At 34.4% G+C, this 20,118-nt stretch overlaps 1 protein-coding gene across 3 annotated transcripts in view; it reads left to right on the forward strand.

Moving 5' to 3' along the window:
• LOC110443002 (putative ammonium transporter 1) overlaps window positions 1–18,822 on the forward strand; it is a 53,260-nt gene extending 34,438 nt beyond the window's left edge. For all 3 annotated transcript variants that reach the window (XM_021486937.1, XM_021486938.1, XM_021486936.1), the window contains exons 4-11: window positions 277–371; window positions 1,045–1,176; window positions 1,477–1,707; window positions 3,158–3,296; window positions 3,759–3,853; window positions 4,221–4,347; window positions 11,045–11,158; window positions 15,883–18,822. In XM_021486937.1, coding sequence (XP_021342612.1) covers window positions 277–371; window positions 1,045–1,176; window positions 1,477–1,707; window positions 3,158–3,296; window positions 3,759–3,853; window positions 4,221–4,347; window positions 11,045–11,158; window positions 15,883–16,142 — 1,193 coding nt within the window. In that variant the 3' untranslated portion in view covers window positions 16,143–18,822. The remainder of the gene's footprint in view (window positions 1–276; window positions 372–1,044; window positions 1,177–1,476; window positions 1,708–3,157; window positions 3,297–3,758; window positions 3,854–4,220; window positions 4,348–11,044; window positions 11,159–15,882) is intronic.
• The last annotated feature ends 1,296 nt before the right edge of the window (window positions 18,823–20,118 follow it).

Genomic DNA, 20,118 nt, shown 5'->3' on the forward strand with positions numbered 1-20,118 from the left:
GTTCTTGTGTATTTTGATGATGCGTAACTTTCTATACTATTTTACTTATGCAAAGCCTCTTTTCAAGAATAATGTCGATCTTGATTTGATCGCTTACAGTACACTGCAAGTAATGAAATCTAGGCCGCGAAACATTTGAATAGCTGGTATACAAACAGTTCCATGAACGAAAATTGCTTCTTTGAGATAATTTGATAAATGAATATTTCTTTTTATCTATTTAATACGTTAGAAATATATGTGTATTATATAAATGTTACGTTGTCACAATCTCAGGTTTTATCTACCCCGTGGTAACACATTGGGCCTGGGGAGGAGGCTGGCTCTCCGAAGGATATGAGTATGAAAATATTGGTTTGGTTGCTTATCAGGTAAGTACCTAATACGGGACTTACTACTGATATGTTTTTACTTTAATATGACAAGTCATAAACATGTCATTGGATTTAACGAGTCAATATTATTGCGGGTAGTTAACAGTTTCCGTTGACTATTATATATATTTCACATGTGTGGAAGAATGAACCGATATTTTCACTCGTGCCTCGCAGTATTCTGACTTACTCGTACAGTATATATGGTATTTAACGTGAATCCATTGAATAAACCAGTAAGGTAAAAGCTGATCTTTTGAGACTTATTCTTATGACGCCATACACGTATTTACAACAAGGCTGCGCGCCATTTTGAATATGTTACTCAACACAACTCGTTTTCAGCTTTTATTTGAAAGGATTGACTTACGTAAATTGTGTAGGTAAAAAAAACCCATTAGAATACGAAGCAAAGACGTACAGAACCAGCATAATATTTTATTGTTTATTGAACAATGCAGTCATTTGAACAGGAATCATATTATATAAATAAGACAGACTGTTTGTTTGCCATATGAATCAAATTAAAATTGTCAGCGACGTATTCAATGTATTTGTTATAAAGTTCTCCTCACAGGCCTGCCTTGACATACAAAAATACATTTCTTGACTCATAATTTGTTTTCATCAATTTGCATCTTTAAGAACAGTTTGTTTGTAATAACTTCAGGATTTTGCTGGAAGTGGTATTGTACACGTGCTTGGAGGCGTAGCCGCCTTTGTCGGTGCCGCCCTTCTTGGACCTCGTATTGGACGATTCCACGAGGGACAGGTGGCACAACTCCGGGGACACTCGGTACCCGTAAGTACGCTAAGCAGATGCAGAATGAACAGTCACTCAAAATAATAATTATGCTGGATAATGATGTGAAATTTAAGAGACATTAAGTCGACTTTCCTTTAAATCGAAAAGTCTATTCTGAGTTAATATTCTGTTAATCGGGAATGGCGTTGTCTGTTTCATCTTAAACCCATAGATACGCAACCAATCGATGACAGTCTATCAATAGATCAAAATCGGTCTAGTACATACTCAAGCAATGTAAATAAAACTTGTGTTGCAACATATATTTCGTTTGATGCTTATTCTGTTATCTAACAGATTGCTGCTCTTGGTGGTTTCATCCTGTTTTTTGGCTTCCTGGCGTTTAACGGAGGATCGCAGCTGGCTATCAGTAATGCAGGTGACGGCGAGGCTGTTGCTCTGTCCATCGTGAACACAATTATATCTGCATCGTTTGCCGCTTTTGGTTCCCTACTTATCAACCGTATTCCCGGTATGGGTAACAGCTGGAGTCTTCTAGTCACTATCAACGGAGCGCTTACGGGCATGGTAAGTGTCATCATCAAAGAGGTGCTTGTAGGAATGGCAAGACAGTGCCAACAACCTACTGACATCAGTAACTAGTCAATATTAACAGAGCGCGTAGGGCAGGGTAAGTGTCATCATCACAGAGGTGTTTGTAGGAAGGGTAAAACAATGCCAACAACCTGCTGACATCTGTAACTAATCAAACTTAACGGGGCGCTTACAGGCAGGGTTAGGGTCATCATCACAGAGGCGTTTGTAGGAAGGGTAAAACAATGCCAACAACCTGCTGACATCTGTGACTAGTCAACATTAGCGGGGCACCTATGGACATGGTAAGTATCATCATCACAGAGGTGTTTGAAGGAAGGGTAAAATAATGCCAACAACCTGCTGTCAACTGTAGCTAGTCAACATTAACGGGGCACCTATGGACATGGTAAGTATCATCATCAAGGTGGCGTTTGTAGGAATGGCAAGACAATGCCAACAACCTGCTGTCAACTGTAGCTAGTCAACTTTAACGGGGCACCTATGTACATGGTAAGTATCATCATCACAGAGGCGTTTGAAGGAAGGGTAAAACAATGCCAACAACCCGCTGACATCTGTAACTAGTCAACATTAACGGGGCGCTTACGGGCAGGGTAAGTGTCATCAACTATGCGGCGTTTGTAGGAATGGTAAGTCACCATCAACAGGACGCTTAGCGTAGTCAATGTAAATCACCATCGACGGAGCGTTTACGGGCATGGTAAGTGTTAGCACTAACAAACCTTTTGCCGGTCTATGATAAATAACTACCATCACGGGGCAGACGGATTTGTAAGGAATTGTTAAGATAGTCGTTTAGTTACTTCATAGTGATCAGTAATCGGTACGATAGATCATCATTAAGAGGGGAACAGGTATGGAAAATTTCCCTTAATCGTGATTTGTTTCACATGAGCTTTTTTGTGAACATACATAATTATAAATAGTTCTTGTTATCGCAAGGCGCTAATTTACCAACTTTTGAACTTCATATTTCTAAAACTCCAGTTATTTTTTCTTTATTTTTTTTTCTTGATTGTATGAAAGATGAACCAAAGACACACACATGGCACTGCACATATAACATTTGTTAATAGTTAAAGCATACCTAAACGTTATTACACTGCGCCATACATCTGTAAATAATAATAAACCACAAATGAAAAGAAGTTTTAAAATATGTGTTCTTATTTGTTTTAAATAGTATGCTATCTAAAGTATCAGGATATTAATGCAGAAGGTTATCAAAAGACGTTAGTTTCAATTAAAGCGGTTTAGTCTCGAAAAATCGGAGAATAACTTTGTGTCAAGGTGGTAAAGCATTATTATGGCAATACAAAGCGGCAGATGTTTTGTTTGTTTTATTTCCATTCCCTTTGTATCTAAAACCATATAACCTATGTTCTTAGTAAGCGGTAGTTGATCATCTCTTGTTTTACAGGTATCTGCATGCGCAGGTTGTAACCGGATGTACCCGTGGGGAGCTTGCATATTAGGAGTTTTCGCCTCAGGCTCATACACACTTTGGTCCTGGCTGATGAAAAAACTAAAGATAGATGATCCCCTTGATGCTGTTGCTGGTAGGTCATATCACCTTTGTGATTTAATATCAATGTTCACATGTCATCTCTGTATCCGACATACTTTTCTCATGCTGCCAAGAAAAGCATTTCACCATATGAGATTTTATATTATGGTGGCGACAGAAAAATTGAGCAGGTGGAATAATCTGAAATGATCATTGCTAAGAGGTGACGTTATGCAATGTAATTCTTCATTGAAAGCATATACGTTTACTAACCTTTCGGTCGTAGTAAACAGATTAGGATACCCCAGGCTAAAAAATTCTCCATCGATAGTGTGGGGCAAGCTTACATAGAATTGTGCAATATGTATGAATAAATAGCGTTTTGGATACCACAATTTATTGAAACATGAAAATGGTTATAGAGTGAGTTGAGTGGACACGTGGTCTGCGTAGTCCGTCAGTGTCTGCACGGGTTGACAAATGACACTTACAATGTATATTTCTGTCATTGCAGTTCATTTCGGTGGAGGTTCATGGGGCGTCATTGGTATTGCGTTTCTTGACAGAGAGGACGGAATCTTGTTGAATTGGGACCAACGGTCTGGCTATGTAAGTTTACTCTAGGTCTCATTCTATATATGGAGCAATGTCACGATTTGCGTTGTGTACAAATATCATATAACGTCAACGTTTTACTATGATAAACTGAATATATTTAACAATGATTATGAAACAGGTTATTGTGAATTGTAAATCACTGTTGTTGGCCTAGATGAAACAATACAGATTCAAATCACCAATTAACTGATTGCAAATGGAATTATTCACTTTGTTGAACAGGAAAATGAAGATCGATGGAGGTCTAGGGGGCAGCAATACAATTGTTGTGATTTTTATTCGTTTCATTATCATTTTTTATGATACAAAAATGTGAAATAAACGAAGATAACTGTGATACCGTACCTTTTGTAAACAGAAACTGGTATGGCAGCTGTGCGGTCTCGGAGTGATTATCGGCTGGACGGCGTTCTTCTTTTTCCTGCTGTTTGGTACTCTCAAGTGTTTCGGTTTACTACGTGTTCCCCGTGAAATAGAGGAAAAGGGTAGGTAACTCTAACATACGGATAGGTAACTCCGAACTGAAGTTATTGAAATGAGAAATTAGTTTAAAAACAAAATACATGATTGCTCCTTTCTGCTAAAAGCTGAAGTGTGGTTCTGTAAAATTCATGAGAACTTGTTATTTGATTAGTGTCGAGTTTAAGGACACTATTGGGATTACATGATTCTCCAAAATCGAAAGGATCCTTCTTTTCCAATATTGAGTTGCTGACCAGTTTAACTTTTACCCATAACAGAAACAAATCTGACATCTGACATGTTTTCCATTAAATCCTGATGTTGGATGGATAACGTGTTTTTTTTATATTTTTTATGAGTTAATGAATTTCCGCAAACACTTGACTACTTTTCCTCTTATGAGGAATACTTTAATAACAGGATAGAACGACTTATCCTACACTGACCAACTTAAAAATGTGGCATTCCAACACTTGCATATCGAAGACTGAGAGGTGACATGATTAATGTCTACAGAATATTAAACAACTCCACGATAGTGCAGTTACCACAGGAATCGTCGATAAAGACACTTCACGGCAAACAAGAGGGCATTCAGGGAAGTGAAAGAAAAAGTATTGCAAACTTGACATCCGCAAATACTCCTTCGGTCTTCGGTCTGTTGAAGTTTGGAATAGTCCTTCCTTTGGACATCGTACAAGCAACCACAATCAGGGAATTTGAAATTGGACTGGACAATTATTGGCATAATTTTGAACTAAAACATTATCAGTTGGCTGGACATAATTTCGTTAGCTGAAGAAACACATACTTTGTATGCTAATTGTAATATTACTGATATAGACTTAAAGGCAGTATATGCCTGCGTCCATCAATCATCCTATTTTATCCTATTTAATGAGATCGCTGAGAAGCGTAGATGTAGTCGGCAGTTAGCAGTGTAACTTTTGCTATTGGACACTCTTACGTTAGGATATCGCGTTTGTTTTAGAAAAAAATTCGAACGATACATAGCAACGCAGAACATCGTCTGTGAGAATTTTCCGAAAGTAACGCCCAGCTCTTCACGATTTTGGACAACATTAGGCAAAGAGCCACACGGAGATCCACCGGCGATTTTAAATTATTTTAAGACTTAAAGAGTAATTTATTTTCAAATAGACCCTGTTAATTATATAATCACGTATTTTTAAAATCCAGACTTGCAAACTTCCGACAATCCTTGCTAACAAATATGAAACAATTTTAAAACCCAAAGTGATAACTTTCAAATAAAAACCTTTGACTAAACCAAAATCCCACGAGTAAAATAAATTAAAAGCCTCCAACAAAGATTAAGAGTAAATATATTCACATGTAGCTTATCGTGTTAGCTAGTTAGCCTAGCTTTCTATAAAAAGTTTGTTAAAAAAAGGCCTTGCTTGTACATGCTTTAAGCTGAAGATCATAGATGTGATATCTATAATTGCAAACAGCATTGAAAAGCAGTCCGGCCCACACCAATCGATATTCTACACGAAAGGTGATACTTTGAATTGGATAGAAGTATATATCTGTCTCAACATTTATGAAAAAAATAAGCATTAGGACTTGAGGTGTCAGCCTAAAAATGTACGAACTTTGATATCATGCAAATACACTATCATGATTGTATCAAGTAGCGGTTTTGCTTATACCATCAGCTTTCTATCAAAAGTTCATTAATTGTTACGTGTACAGTAAGAAACTCTCAGTCCTTTCAGGACGGTTATAGAAGATTCCTTTTAAAAAGGACTTCAACAAATATTTCACAGAAGTGACAGCGGTAATAATGCACTTGTTGGTACTCATTACCTTGAAATATAAACAAATACACGTGTTGGTACTCATTACCTTAAAGAATAATAAATAAACTTGTTGGTACTCATTACCTTAAAGAATAACAAATAAACTTGTTGGTACTCTTTACCTTAAAGATAAACAAATACAGTTGTTGGTACTCATAACCTTAAAGATAAACAAATAAACTTGTTGGTTTTCATTACCTCAAAGATAAACACAAAAACTTGCTGGTACTCATAACCTCAAAGATAAACAAATAAACTTGTAGGTGCTTATTACCTGAAAGATAAACAAATAAACTTGTTGGTACTCATTACCTTAAAGAATAACAAATAAACTTGTTGGTGCTAATTACATTAAAGAATAACAAATAAACTTGTTGGTACTTATTACCATAAAGAGAAACAAATACATGTGTTGGTATTCATTTCATTAACGAGAAACAAATGAACTTGTTGGTACTCATTATATAATTACCTTAAAGATAAACAAATAAACTTGTTGGTACTCATTACCTTAAAGATAAACAAATATACTTGTTGGTACTCTTTACCTCAAAGAATAACAAATAAACTTGTTGGGACTCATTACCTAAAAGATAAACAAATATAGTTGTTGGTACTCATTACCTTGAAGATAAACAAATACAGTTGTTGGTACTCATTACCTTAAAGATAAACAAATACACTTGTTGATACTCTTTACCTCAAAGAATAACAAATAAACTTGTTGGTACTCATTACCTAAAAGATAAACAAATATAGTTGTTGGTACTCATTACCTTGAAGATAAACAAATACAGTTGTTGGTACTCATAACCTCAAAGATAAACAAATAAACTTGTTGGAACTCATAACCTTAAAGAATAACAAATATACTTGTTGTTAGTCATTACCTTAAATATATAAAATATACTTGTTGTTAGTCATTACCTTAAAGATAAACAAATAAACTTGTTGGTTTTCATTACCTCAAAGATAAGCACATAAACTTGATGGTACTCATAACCTCAAAGATAAACAAATAAACTTGTAGGTGCTCATTACCTGAAAGATAAACAAATAAACTTGTTGCTACCCATTATCATAAAGATAAACAAATAAATGTGTTGTTACTCATTACCTTAAAGAATAACAAATAAACTTGTTGGTGCTAATTACCTTAAAGAATAACAAATACTCTTGTTGGTCCTAATTACCTTAAAGATAAACAAATACACTTGTTGTTACTCATTACCTTAAATATAAACAAATAAAGTTGTTGGTACTCATAACCTCAATGATAAACAAATAATCTTGTAGGTGCTCATTACCTGAAAGATCAACAAATAAACTTGTTGGTACCCATTATCATAAATATAAACAAATAAATGTGTTGGAACTCATTACCTTAAAGAATAACAAATAAACTTTTTGGTACTTATTTCCTTAAAGAATAACAAATACACTTGTTGGTACTCATTACCTTAAAGAATAACAAATAAACTTGTTGGTACTAATTACCTTAAAGAATAACAAATACACTTGTTGGTCCTAATTACCTTAAAGATAAACAAATACACTTGTTGGTACTTATTACCTCAAAGAATAACAAATAAACTTGTTGGTACTCATAACATCAAAGATAAACAACTAAACTTATTGTACACTTTACCTCAAAGAATAACAAATAAACTTGTTGTTACTCATTACCTTAAATATAAACAAATAAACTTGTTGTTACTCATTACCTTAAATATAAACAAATAACTTGTTGTTAGTCATTACCTTAAATATAAACAAATATACTTGTTGTTAGTCATTACCTTAAAGAATAACAAATAAACTTGTTGGTACTCTTTACCTCAAAGAATAACAAATAAACTTGTTGGTACTCATTACCTCGAAGATAAACAAATATAGTTGTTGGTACTCATTACCTTGAAGATAAACAAATACAGTTGTTGGTACTCATAACCTCAAAAATAAACAAATAAACTTGTTGGAACTCATTACCTTAAAGAATAACAAATATACTTGTTGTTAGTCATTACCTTAAATATAAAAAATATACTTGTTGTTAGTCATTACCTTAAAGATAAACAAATAAACTTGTTGGTACCCATTATCATAAATATAAACAAATAGATGTGTTGGTACTCATTACCTTAAGGAATAACCAATAAACTTTTTGGTACTCATTTCCTTAAAGAAAAACAAATACACTTGTTGGTACTCATTACCTTAAAGATAAACAAATACACTTGTTGTTACTCATTACCTTAAATATAAACAAATAAAGTTGTTGGTACTCATAACCTCAATGATAAACAAATAATCTTGTAGGTGCTCATTACCTGAAAGATAAACAAATAAACTTTTTGCTACCCATTATCATAAAGATAAACAAATAAATGTGATGGTACTCATTACCTTAAAGAATAACCGATAAACTTTTTGGTACTCATTTCCTTAAAGAAAAACAAATACACTTGTTGGTACTCATTACCTTAAAGATAAACAAATAAACTTGTTTGTACACTTTACCTCAAAGAATAACAAATAAACTTGTTGATACTCATTCCCTTTCAGAATAACAAATAAACTTGTTGGTGCTAATTACCTTAAAGAATAACAAATAACCTTGTTGGTGCTAATTACCTTAAAGAATAACAAATACACTTGTTGTTACTCATTACCTTAAAGATAAACAAATAAACTTGTTGGTACTCATTACCTTGAAGATAAACAAATACAGTTGTTGGTACTCATAACCTCAATGATAAACAAATAATCTTGTAGGTGCTCATTACCTGAAAGGTAAACAAATAAACTTGTTGGTACCCATTATCATAAATATAAACAAATAGATGTGTTGGTACTCATTACCTTAAGGAATAACCAATAAACTTTTTGGTACTCATTTCCTTAAAGACTAACAAATACACTTGTTGGTACTCATTACCTTAAAGATAAACAAATACACTTGTTGGTACTCATTACCTTAAAGATAAACAAATAAACTTGTTGGTACCCATTATCATAAATATAAACAAATAAATGTGTTGGTACTCATTACCTTAAAGAATAACCAATAAACTTTTTGGTACTCATTTCCTTAAAGAATAACAAATACACTTGTTGGTACTCATTACCTTAAAGAAGAACAAATAAACTTGTTGGTTCTAATTACATTAAAGAATAGCAAATAAACTTGTTGGTACTCATAACCTCAAAGATAAACAACTAAACTTGTTGTACACTTTACCTCAAAGAATAACAAATAAACTTGTTGGTACTCATAACCTCAAAGATAAACAACTAAACTTGTTGTACACTTTACCTCAAAGAATAACAAATAAACTTGTTGGAACTCATTACCTTAAATATAAACAAATAAACTTGTTGTTAGTCATTACCTTAAATATAAACAAATATACTTGTTGTCAGTCATTACCTTAAAGATAAACAAATAAACTTGTTGGTTTTCAATACCTCAAAGATAAACACATAAACTTGATTGTACTCATAACCTCAAAGATAAACAACTAAAATTGTTGTACACTTTACCTCAAAGAATAACAAATAAACTTATTGGAACTCATTACCTTAAATATAAACAAATAAAGTTGTTGGTACTCATAACCTCAATGATAAACAAATAATCTTGTAGGTGCTCATTACCTGAAAGATAAACAAATAAACTTGTTGGTACCCATTATCATAAAGAATAACAAATAAACTTGTTGGTACTCATTACCTTAAAGAATAACAAATAAACTTGTTGGTACTCATTCCCTTTCAGAATAACAAATAAACTTGTTGGTACTCATTACCTTAAATATAAACAAATAAACTTGTTGTTAGTCATTACCTTAAATATAAACAAATAAAGTTGTTGGTACCCATTACCTCAAAGATAAACAAATTACAGTGGGATGGAATAATTGCTGTCAAACACGGAAGGTCCTTTATCCTTAGCGCATGTTGTTTAAAATCAGTTCGTCTATCTATACTATGGCAGTTACTCCCCTTGCATCATGTTTTCAGTGATGCGTACCTTCGTTTGATAGAGGACGTATTGACTACATCTTTCAAATAAACCCAAAGAGGAAAATACATCTCAATTTAAAAAAATATACCTATCGGTGATATTTATACAATTGTCAACATTCAAAGTGTCTTATACAGATAAAAGAGACAATATGTAAATTAGAATAAATTACACCGCAGATTCAAAACACAAGGACAATGACCAGAAACAAAATATGTATGTTTCAGATAACGTGACTAAATATTGGATAGGTCGGTCGAGTTTTTAAAAAAATAGCAATATGAGATTTATATTTGGCTTGATACCTGCCAATTAAGTAAAAAGAGTACAGAGTTGCCTTGTTTGTTTGTCAATCGATTTGTTTGCATCTAGTGGATAAGTTATTTCAATACTGTATGGAGTGAGACCGTGTTAGAAAAAAATCAATAGTGTCGGAGTAAACACTAAGGTCGGTAGGGGTATCTGAAACCGATATATTTGTTTTTTCCTAATGTAAAAACGCAAAGGACGCATTTATACAGAAAATACTGCTATCTAAACAGGCTATGTAGTAATGAATTAACTTTAACATGTAACCCAACTCCATAAGCGGTAGAAATTGGTATATTAACGCTTAATAAGGAAAGGTAACGACTGTCATCTTAAGTTTGATAGAAAAGTTGAACAATTTCGCTTTGATAGAAAAATTATTCATCAAGTCATTCCTAAGTTTTACAATACATATTTACACGTTCACAATATATTTTATAGCTATAATATAAAGTGAATATAATGTTCCCATTCTATTTTTACATTACAATTTCAGTCGTTTATTTTATATGATTACCAACAAGTATTCAGCACTAAGATTTGTGTCGATATTTACAGGACTAGACATACCGAAGCACGGCGAGCCTGCCTACCCAGCGGAGGCGTACGGCCACGGGCATGTGGAGCACATCATGCAGGTCATGCAGAAAACCCCCAAAAGTGTCGTGCAATGTAAGTACAAGGGGATATATATTACCTAATAACTAGTGGATCAATAGGGTGGTCAGTACAATGTATACACCAATAGGCACCAGTATTCAGTATGTGGTATTATTGCATATATACAATGTATATATGTAGAATATAGTGAATCAAACAAATCATTGGTACCAATCCCGTCTTTTCGTATTGCAGAGTTATCTGCTCTTGTGAGCAGGGATTGATTGCTACGTCATTTGTTTGTGAGAGTAACGTCATCGATTTTTGAGAAAACGACGTAATTTTCTCACACAAATCAATGACGTAACAATCAATACCTACTCACAAGAGAAGATAACTCTGCAATACGCAAAGACGGAATAAAGTAGAGCAATCAGGAAACTACATTCATCATACAGGGGTTTCAAGATGATTTCAAGTTGTGTGTATCCAACACAAAGTAGGCAGTTAGTTACAGTAAACTCATACCACATCATTACCGTTCAATCTGTAGTAGGAGATAATTTTACTGGCTACTGGCTACAAATGAAACTTCTGATCAAAGTTCATATCATTAACATGGAGACAAGTTTTAATATATAAACAGTGGCATTCCGTGAAATGTGTAAATCTACTTTTGTATATTGAAGCAATAAAAAAGCTTAGATAAATATATACACTGTACAAATTGAAATTGTCGTTGATTTCAAAAATAACTCATTATTATGATAAGATGTGTAAGCACTTTCGGAAATAATGACATAGTATGAAATACATGGCTATTACCAATGACAACGTGATAAAGTCCTGAGAGAAATTCCCAAATATAAAGTCGACGGAAGAAGCCTGAAATAGTTAATATTTTTTTTCTACAAACGTATCACCATTTCGTTTATTAACTCATTCACCTCAGAGGACACATTTTATCTCCTCCAATTCAAAGGTTGGAATAATTCATTATGATATTTCAGGAGTGAATGAGTTAAGAATTCATCATTGGCACTAAATGTCAAACGGATGAAAATGTATGCAGAAAGTGTTGCTCTGAAAAGAACATGCAATAATAAGCAAATACAATCAGTGGAATAGATGTTTAAGAATAATACAATCTTTGTAGGATCCATTTTGTTATTAGGAAAAACTGCAAGGGGCAGGTATTCCGTCTTTGCGTATTGCAGAGTTATGTTCTCTTGGGAGCAGGTATTGATTGTTACGTCATTGGTTTGTGTGAGAAAAAATTACGTCGTTTTCTCAAAAATTGATGACGTTACTCTCACAAACAAGTGACGTAACAATCAATACCTGCTACAAGAGAAGATAACTCTGCAATACGCAAAGACGGAATATTGTAGCTGAGTAGGAGACATGCCTATCAGTGGTTGTTATGTTAATAAGGAGTATCTATAATGGCTGCGCTCGTCGTCATTTTAACAGAATTAACAACGTACTATCCTCGTTCTAACACGTTCATAATTGTAAAAAGGAAACACATAATATTTTCCCGCTACAACTTGGTAAAATGTTGTAAAAAAACATGTAAACGTTTTTGATATAATCCAAATACGTGACACGTTACAGTGCATTGACTCGTCAAAAGGGGGCTGTCAACAGTCGGTCGTTTATCCCTGCCCATATGCTAGCGCCTCTGTGAACTATTGTTGGTGGACGAGTCATCCTGTTATCAGTGAAAACTTACTAAAGTATCCACTATCCCTGTCAGCAGACATGACATGTTAAGTGTTTAGATATTAGGGACCTATTATTTCATGATGGTTGATGGTTAAAATTCACACGACACTGTGTTATTGGTGCTTTTTCATTTCTGACTTTGGTTTTTATCAACACTCTGATCTGATGCAAGGTTCATTAACTCATTCACCCTTGCAATTGTATAATAAACTAGTCCAACCTTTGAATTGGAAAAGTTCAATTGTGTCTTCAGGGGTGAATCAGTTAATATATCAAGGTACATGCAAGGAATGCTTACTATTCATCTATAATTTACCTTTAAGTTGCATACATTTCAATCAACTACAAGCACATAATGTTAAATGCTAGAATGTCATGGTTTTTTTTGGTTAGAAACGATGCGAAGTTGAAGTGTGGTGGGCGGATGTTAACACGATTGAAGCATGGCTTTGTAGGAGATTATAAATGATGATCCGTTTTAGTTATAAGCAGAACAACACAATCTTGTTACAACTAGTTTAACAGTACGAAAGAACCGAGAATGTCCTAAAGCCATAAACATTAGCTATGAATATAGTCAAAATAGTGTAAATACTTTCCTGATCGTTAAATTCAATGTAGTGTATATTTGTACTCAACTTACGCGATTCATGGAATATGTCAATATAGCCAATGATGTTATGACCTCATGAATGTTGAAAACAACACATCATTCCTTAAAAGAATGAAATCAAATTATGCTTACATATTTTTATTTTCAAATCTAGATTTCGGATTTGATAACCACAATGATAAGACACTAGAGTCAGATCTGGAAGTCTTTAGTAAGTAAATGTGCGCATTGGTTATAGAAAATGTTTTGCACACGTATTTCTCTTGGAAAAGGGTCACGCAATGTTTCATTTCCAATTCTAAATGTTGTACAAATATTTAGCACATTATGTGGACACGTAGTTTGAGATATGCATGCCGATTGGGATTTGTGTATTACCATCCAAGAAGAACCAAAAATCCTGACCCTATCGTATATTCTTCCTTCATAAGACACCATCGTACCTTTCCTTTGATTTATATCATAAACTTCTATTCTTTGCCCGATATTGCTGGTGAGTAACGCATTAGTGGAAAGCTAGGAATCTTGTACAAACAAATCTTACCGTCTTGCGATTTCCTTTTATCACACCATTCACCGTTATCTAACTCAACGTAAACAATTAACAAATATTTCTCTTATGGATGAGACATGAACCTAAAATGGGACATAGGCTACTTAAAATTATAGATATTGGAAGAAATAGTTCGAGGTTTCAAGATAAATCAATCGGAAATCTGCCCATTTTCTAGTGATAATCTGGAAGGTTTTCCGATTATCGCTAGGAGTGATCTCATAATAGAAGGTTGTTTGAACAAATATGATTTTTGCCCAGTTTAATCAATATTTTCGTAACCGAGCCTGTTTTGCAGTGACATTAGTTGGACATTTAATATGTAGAGAAGTAGTTGATTTAGCGGTGGCAAAGTGGTTAAGGCGTCCGACATTCAGCTACCACTAGCCTTCCACCACTGGGTCACGGGATCGAGACCAACGTGGGGCAATCGCCAGGTACTTGCCGTTGGTTGATGGTTTTTCTCCGGGAACTCTGGCTTTCCTCCACCATCAAAATCATGTACGTCCTTAAATGACCATAGCTGTTAATAGGACGTAAAACACAAACAAACCAAAAGATTTATAAATAATACCAAGAATGTATTCGGCTTCTCAGCAGTCCACTCATCGTTTGCCATCAGATTCCAAACCATCTGAAATTGTATTTGTATAGCAGTCATTGAACGGAAATGTAACATTGTTGTGTTGACACCTTACTTGATTATGACGTCGAAATTAACTTAAAAAGTAAAGAATATTTTAGAAACTGACAATCACCAGAAAACTTTTGAGAAGTAGTCATTTTCCTAGGATCTCTGTATTGCTGTATTGTACTAATGTTTAAAGCAGTAACTAGGTTGTTTAACGTATACCTTGTCTTCTAGGTTACACGTAGTAAACCGGTATGTCTGTCTCATTCTACTGATAACAGATTACACAATTTAAAGTGACTTATACACGTTCATGCTGTACCCTCACCTTCAATGCAGACATACGTTCATTTGACAATGAACTAGCTCTGTATTTTGGTATATATCTATGACGCACTTGATGACAAACTTTGATTTGTTTGCAGTGTTATAAAGCGTTTTCGTGAACATTTACACACATTCACGCAGTGTTGAATTTGGGGTTTCGAGTGGTTAAAGTAATACAAAACCTAGAGATATTTGCTCTCGTGTAGAATTTGCGAATTTATAGAACAACGAAACTAACCTATAATCATAAAGGATGTATTACATTGTCAGTATTTTCGTGTTTCACCACATTCCCCAATGAAAATTCTGGTGTGGATTAGATTCAATAACCCCCTCCCCCCCCCCCCCCCCCCCCCCCCCCCATCATACTTCATCATACACAACTGAAGGGCCTAGAGGTATTGTTTACATCGAGTTATTTCGTTTGAACTTATTCGATTGTATCTATCATTTCCTATCATCAAATGCATGGTTATTTTCTGTATTCAAATTTGTTACGCTTCTGCCTATCGTTATCCTAATTAAGACAGTTTAATTTTAAACAAATTCGAAAGTACGGTTAAGAAATCAAGAATTACTTTTTCGTAGTTTTTAGGAATGCTTTGATGTTCCTAACTATCTGATACACCCAATCTCATTGTAATTGTGGTTGAATGTTTAACCAACTAAAGTTCATAAGTTCATGTCATTAAAACTATGAACTAGAAATTAAAATGTTAACAATCGATATCACATAGGTACAGTGAAGTTTTGTCTCGATATCAACACATTATGTATGAATCATTCTGTATTACCTCCTCGTGTGATATACTCTATCCATTGACATTTAACATCAAAGGAATTCCTGATACCATTAAACGTTTTGTATTTTTTATATCCGTATAATGCATATGTCTGTAATGGAATGAAAACCTTTACTTTCCATATATCAATATCTATTGCAGCTTACGAAAATCAGGCGTTTGTAAACAAAGCTTACCAAAGACGAGTGTCAGGCAGCGGTCCTTATGAACATCCCGAAATCAGAGCTCTCAAGAAGAACGGCTATACATTCAATCCTCCTGGTTCGGAAGGTAATGGAATAAGAACTGGTGGACTGCAAGAACGGCCTCGACCTGAAACAGTGCAGGAGGAACCGGAACCGGAACCAGTGAACGACCAGGAGACATCTGATCCCGACCGCTTCTTCGTATCTCAATTCTAGGGTGCTATTTGCATATTTGCTGCTGAACCTGCATATTGTTTTCTGCTCAGACACACGAAACTCTCTCTCTCTTTCAAAACGACACAAGAGGATGTGATGTGCAAATAAATCGAGGGTATTAAACTGCAGTCTGTGTCTGTGATAGGGTAACAAACGGAAACGTATGTCTATGATGAGATAATATTATGTACTAATGTCAATATAAGTAGTTTATCTTGTACAAAAATGTAATGATTTGAATGGAACAACTATTAATATATTCTCTCATATGGTACATTTAACGAAGCACTATATATTTTCAGTGTCAATGTCTTACGTAGTGTTGGTTTCAAATTTAACAGCAACATCTACATATATACCGACATCATATATAATGCCATATCTACAAATTATCAATGAATATCGATTGTGCCAGGGTGACAGTGTACATTTCTATACATTGTTTTTGTATTTTTATTATGCAAAAAGACAGATAATAGAGTATGATGCAATATAAAACGTAGAATGTGTATACGCTATTCATTTTCTTAATACATAAATGCTAGCAATATTAAAGATACTGTCAACCATATCATTTTTGAGAAATGTTCACCATTTCTCCAGCGATTTATTTGGAAGGATTAAAAATTGCTAAAAACCACAACAACCATGTATAGTGTCTTGCTTTTGAAGAAATATACGTGACAAATTTGAACATAATTTCTGGGTTTTTTTTGTCACTTCATATTATCCAAAAAATCGGTCTTCTTTATTTGTGAATATTTTTCAAACAACATAAAACACAAAATAAAAACCGGTAACATAAGACATTAAAATCCACCATGTCACTACATAGGACATTAAAATCCACCATGTCACTACGTAGGTCATAGGACATTAAAATCCACCATGTCACTACGTAGAACAAAACACATTAAAATCCACCGTGTCACTACATAGAAGATAGGAAATTAAAATCCACCATGTCACTACATAGAACATAGGAAATCAAAATCCACCATGTCACTACAAAGAACATAGGAAATTAGAATCCACCATGTCACTACGTAGGACATAGGACATTAAAATCCACCATGTCACTACATAGAACATAGGAAACTAAAATCCATCATGTCGCTACATAGAACATAGGAAATTAAAATCCACCATGTCACTACATAGGACATAGGACATTAAAATCCACCATGTCACTACGTAGAACATAGGACATTAAAATCCATCATGTCACTACATAGAACATAGGACATTAAAATCCACCATGTCACTACGAAGGACATAGGATATTAAAATCCACAATGTCACTACGTAGAACATAGGACATTAAAATCCACCACGTCACTACGTAGGACATAGGACATTAAAATCAACCATGTCACTACGTAGAACATAAAGCATTAAAATCCACCATGTCACTACATAGAACATAGAAAATTAAAATCCATCATGTCACTACATATAACATAGGAAAATAAAATCCACCATGTCACTACATAGAACATAGGACATTAAAATCCACCATGTCACTACGTAGGACATAAAGCATTAAAATCCACCATGTCACTACATAGAACATAGGAAATTAAAATCCAGCATGTCACTACATAGGACATAAGACATTAAAATCCACCATGTCACTACATAGAACATAGGACATTAAAATCCATCATGTCACTACATAGGACATAAAACATTAAAATCCACCATATCACTACATAGAACATAGGAAATTAAAATCCAGCATGTCACTTCATAGAACATAAAACATTAAAATCCAGCATATCGCTACATGGAACATAGAAAAATCTGCGCTAAAAGATAAGTTAATGAATGCATTATATCATCAATTTGTTTGTGTAAAATAATTATTAATATAGCCCTAATATCTGTAACTTGTTTCTTTAAAACGACCCTCCCGGCTTTCGACTACCCGACAACTGTAAATTTTCTCATCCTGAATCTTTGTCGTGATAAGTGTTAATTCGATAATCCTAAAAAGGGATAAACATGCCTCGGCAGCACACACATCCACACTGCATTTGGAATACAACGAAATTGTTCGTGATTTAAGTGAGGCCATCCTTAGAATATTGTTTGTTTGCTGTCCCCAGACTCACAATTTTGAAGGTGAGTAGGTAGGTAGAGCTATATTGTCTATTTTGCACTGTATAACCCACACTAAATTGCATTTAATTCAGTGGTAGAAATACAGATATGAGCCAGCCAGCTCATAAAGAAACTGTGATGTTAAGGGAGAGTTTGACTATAATTTTAAACACAGATGTGGCTTATTGACAAGCTAACAAAAAATACAACAAACAAACACTTTCCAAAATCATGATAAAAACTTTTGCGGCAGGACCATTTTTAGAAGGTAGGTTGGACAGCAAATAAGATTCATTAAGGATGGCCTCAGATGTGATTTGGCTTTTCGGACGCGTTTTCGAGCTCCGCAAACAGACTGGGAACTACATAATAAACGAAGATCAACAAAATTTCGTCTCTTCATATGCAGTCGAAAGCCGGGAAGGTAGCTTTTATGATATATATATATATATGTGTGTGTGTGTGAGGCGGTCTGGGAAAACCAGATACAAGTCGCTCAGTCATTTACCGAGTTATAGCTCTTTTTACTTAATAATTCACTATATGATATCATGTGTTTTCTTGGATTGGAATTAAAAAGGTGTTTTTATTTCTTGATTATTACTTTTTTGGGGGGGGGGGGGGGGGGGCGCCCTTAATAGAGGTAAAACGGTATATATATACATCGCAAAAACAAGGCTAAAACTACACCAAGGTATGTTAGCGTGGAAAAGAGTCAATCAAATCAAAACATAAACACATGGGGAACAAAATAAAACAAATAATTGCCAAAATAGACAAAAATGCAATATAATCAAATATGTACATGGCAAATTGACTAGAATATGTGTGCGGACGAACTGCAAAGAATTATATACATGAAACAGGAGGGCCAAGAGGGCCCGTGAGTATCGCTCCACGGCCATTTGGCAAAAATAAAATTTCTAAACAGCCCCGCCCCCTGGCGGCCATGTTTTTCGACCAATCAACTTGGCTTGTAGGAATCTGATAGAGGGTCACCCAAGGAACATTTCAACAAAATTATTTGAAATTCGGCCTGACACTTTCGAAGAAGAATATTTTTTAAGTTTGCAATATTTTCAACCCCTGAAACATACTCATGATACTGTCATTGGGCCTGCTCGTCTTGTCTTGCTTGGCTGATTCCAGATTGGTCGATTCCTGATTGGTCGTAGCCGCAACTTTGGAAAGGCGTTGAGGCGTCGAATTACTGGTTTTAATGGTTGTATCGCCAGCTATTCATAGACAAAGTAATATCTCAAATAGTAACATTCAAAGCAGTTCTTAAAACAAATCACCTTGATGTCTTTTCCCCCCTTTAATATTGAAAGAAAAAGCCTCCCTCCCTTATATCTTAATAAAAAGTGGCCCGAGAACCAGGTACAAGTAATACACTTTGTGTGGCCTTTGTATGATGCATTAATATTAAATTAGACTGAAAACTCTCCAGTTATTACTAGTGAATTTCACCCTATTAAGAGTGCATCACATGTATATTATTAGGGTGGCGTGGACACCTTCTGTATTGTGACTATAATTGGATGTACATCATGTACGTCATGGACCCCCATGGGAAAGATGCAGATATATGTATAAGTACATTGGTAAAAATCGATCTTGAATAATCGAATTCAGAATGTTGTGACGGATGAACGAACTGATTGGCGCCAGGCAATGATTGATGCAGGTACAGTCAAAATAGCGTGAACAGCTGCTGTTTGAAGCAAAGTAATTTTCTCCCACTTCAGTCGTTTATTAAAACAATGTAATACATTTCAGATAAAAAAAAACACAGACAAATTGATTAATTTGTTTAAATAGTGGTAACCGATCATAACAATGTTAATTTCCTTCAATGTCACCGCTCTACATT

The sequence above is a fragment of the Mizuhopecten yessoensis genome, unplaced genomic scaffold (genome assembly GCF_002113885.1).
Source record: "Mizuhopecten yessoensis strain PY_sf001 unplaced genomic scaffold, ASM211388v2 scaffold716319, whole genome shotgun sequence".
Classification (NCBI taxonomy): Eukaryota; Metazoa; Mollusca; class Bivalvia; order Pectinida; family Pectinidae; genus Mizuhopecten; species Mizuhopecten yessoensis.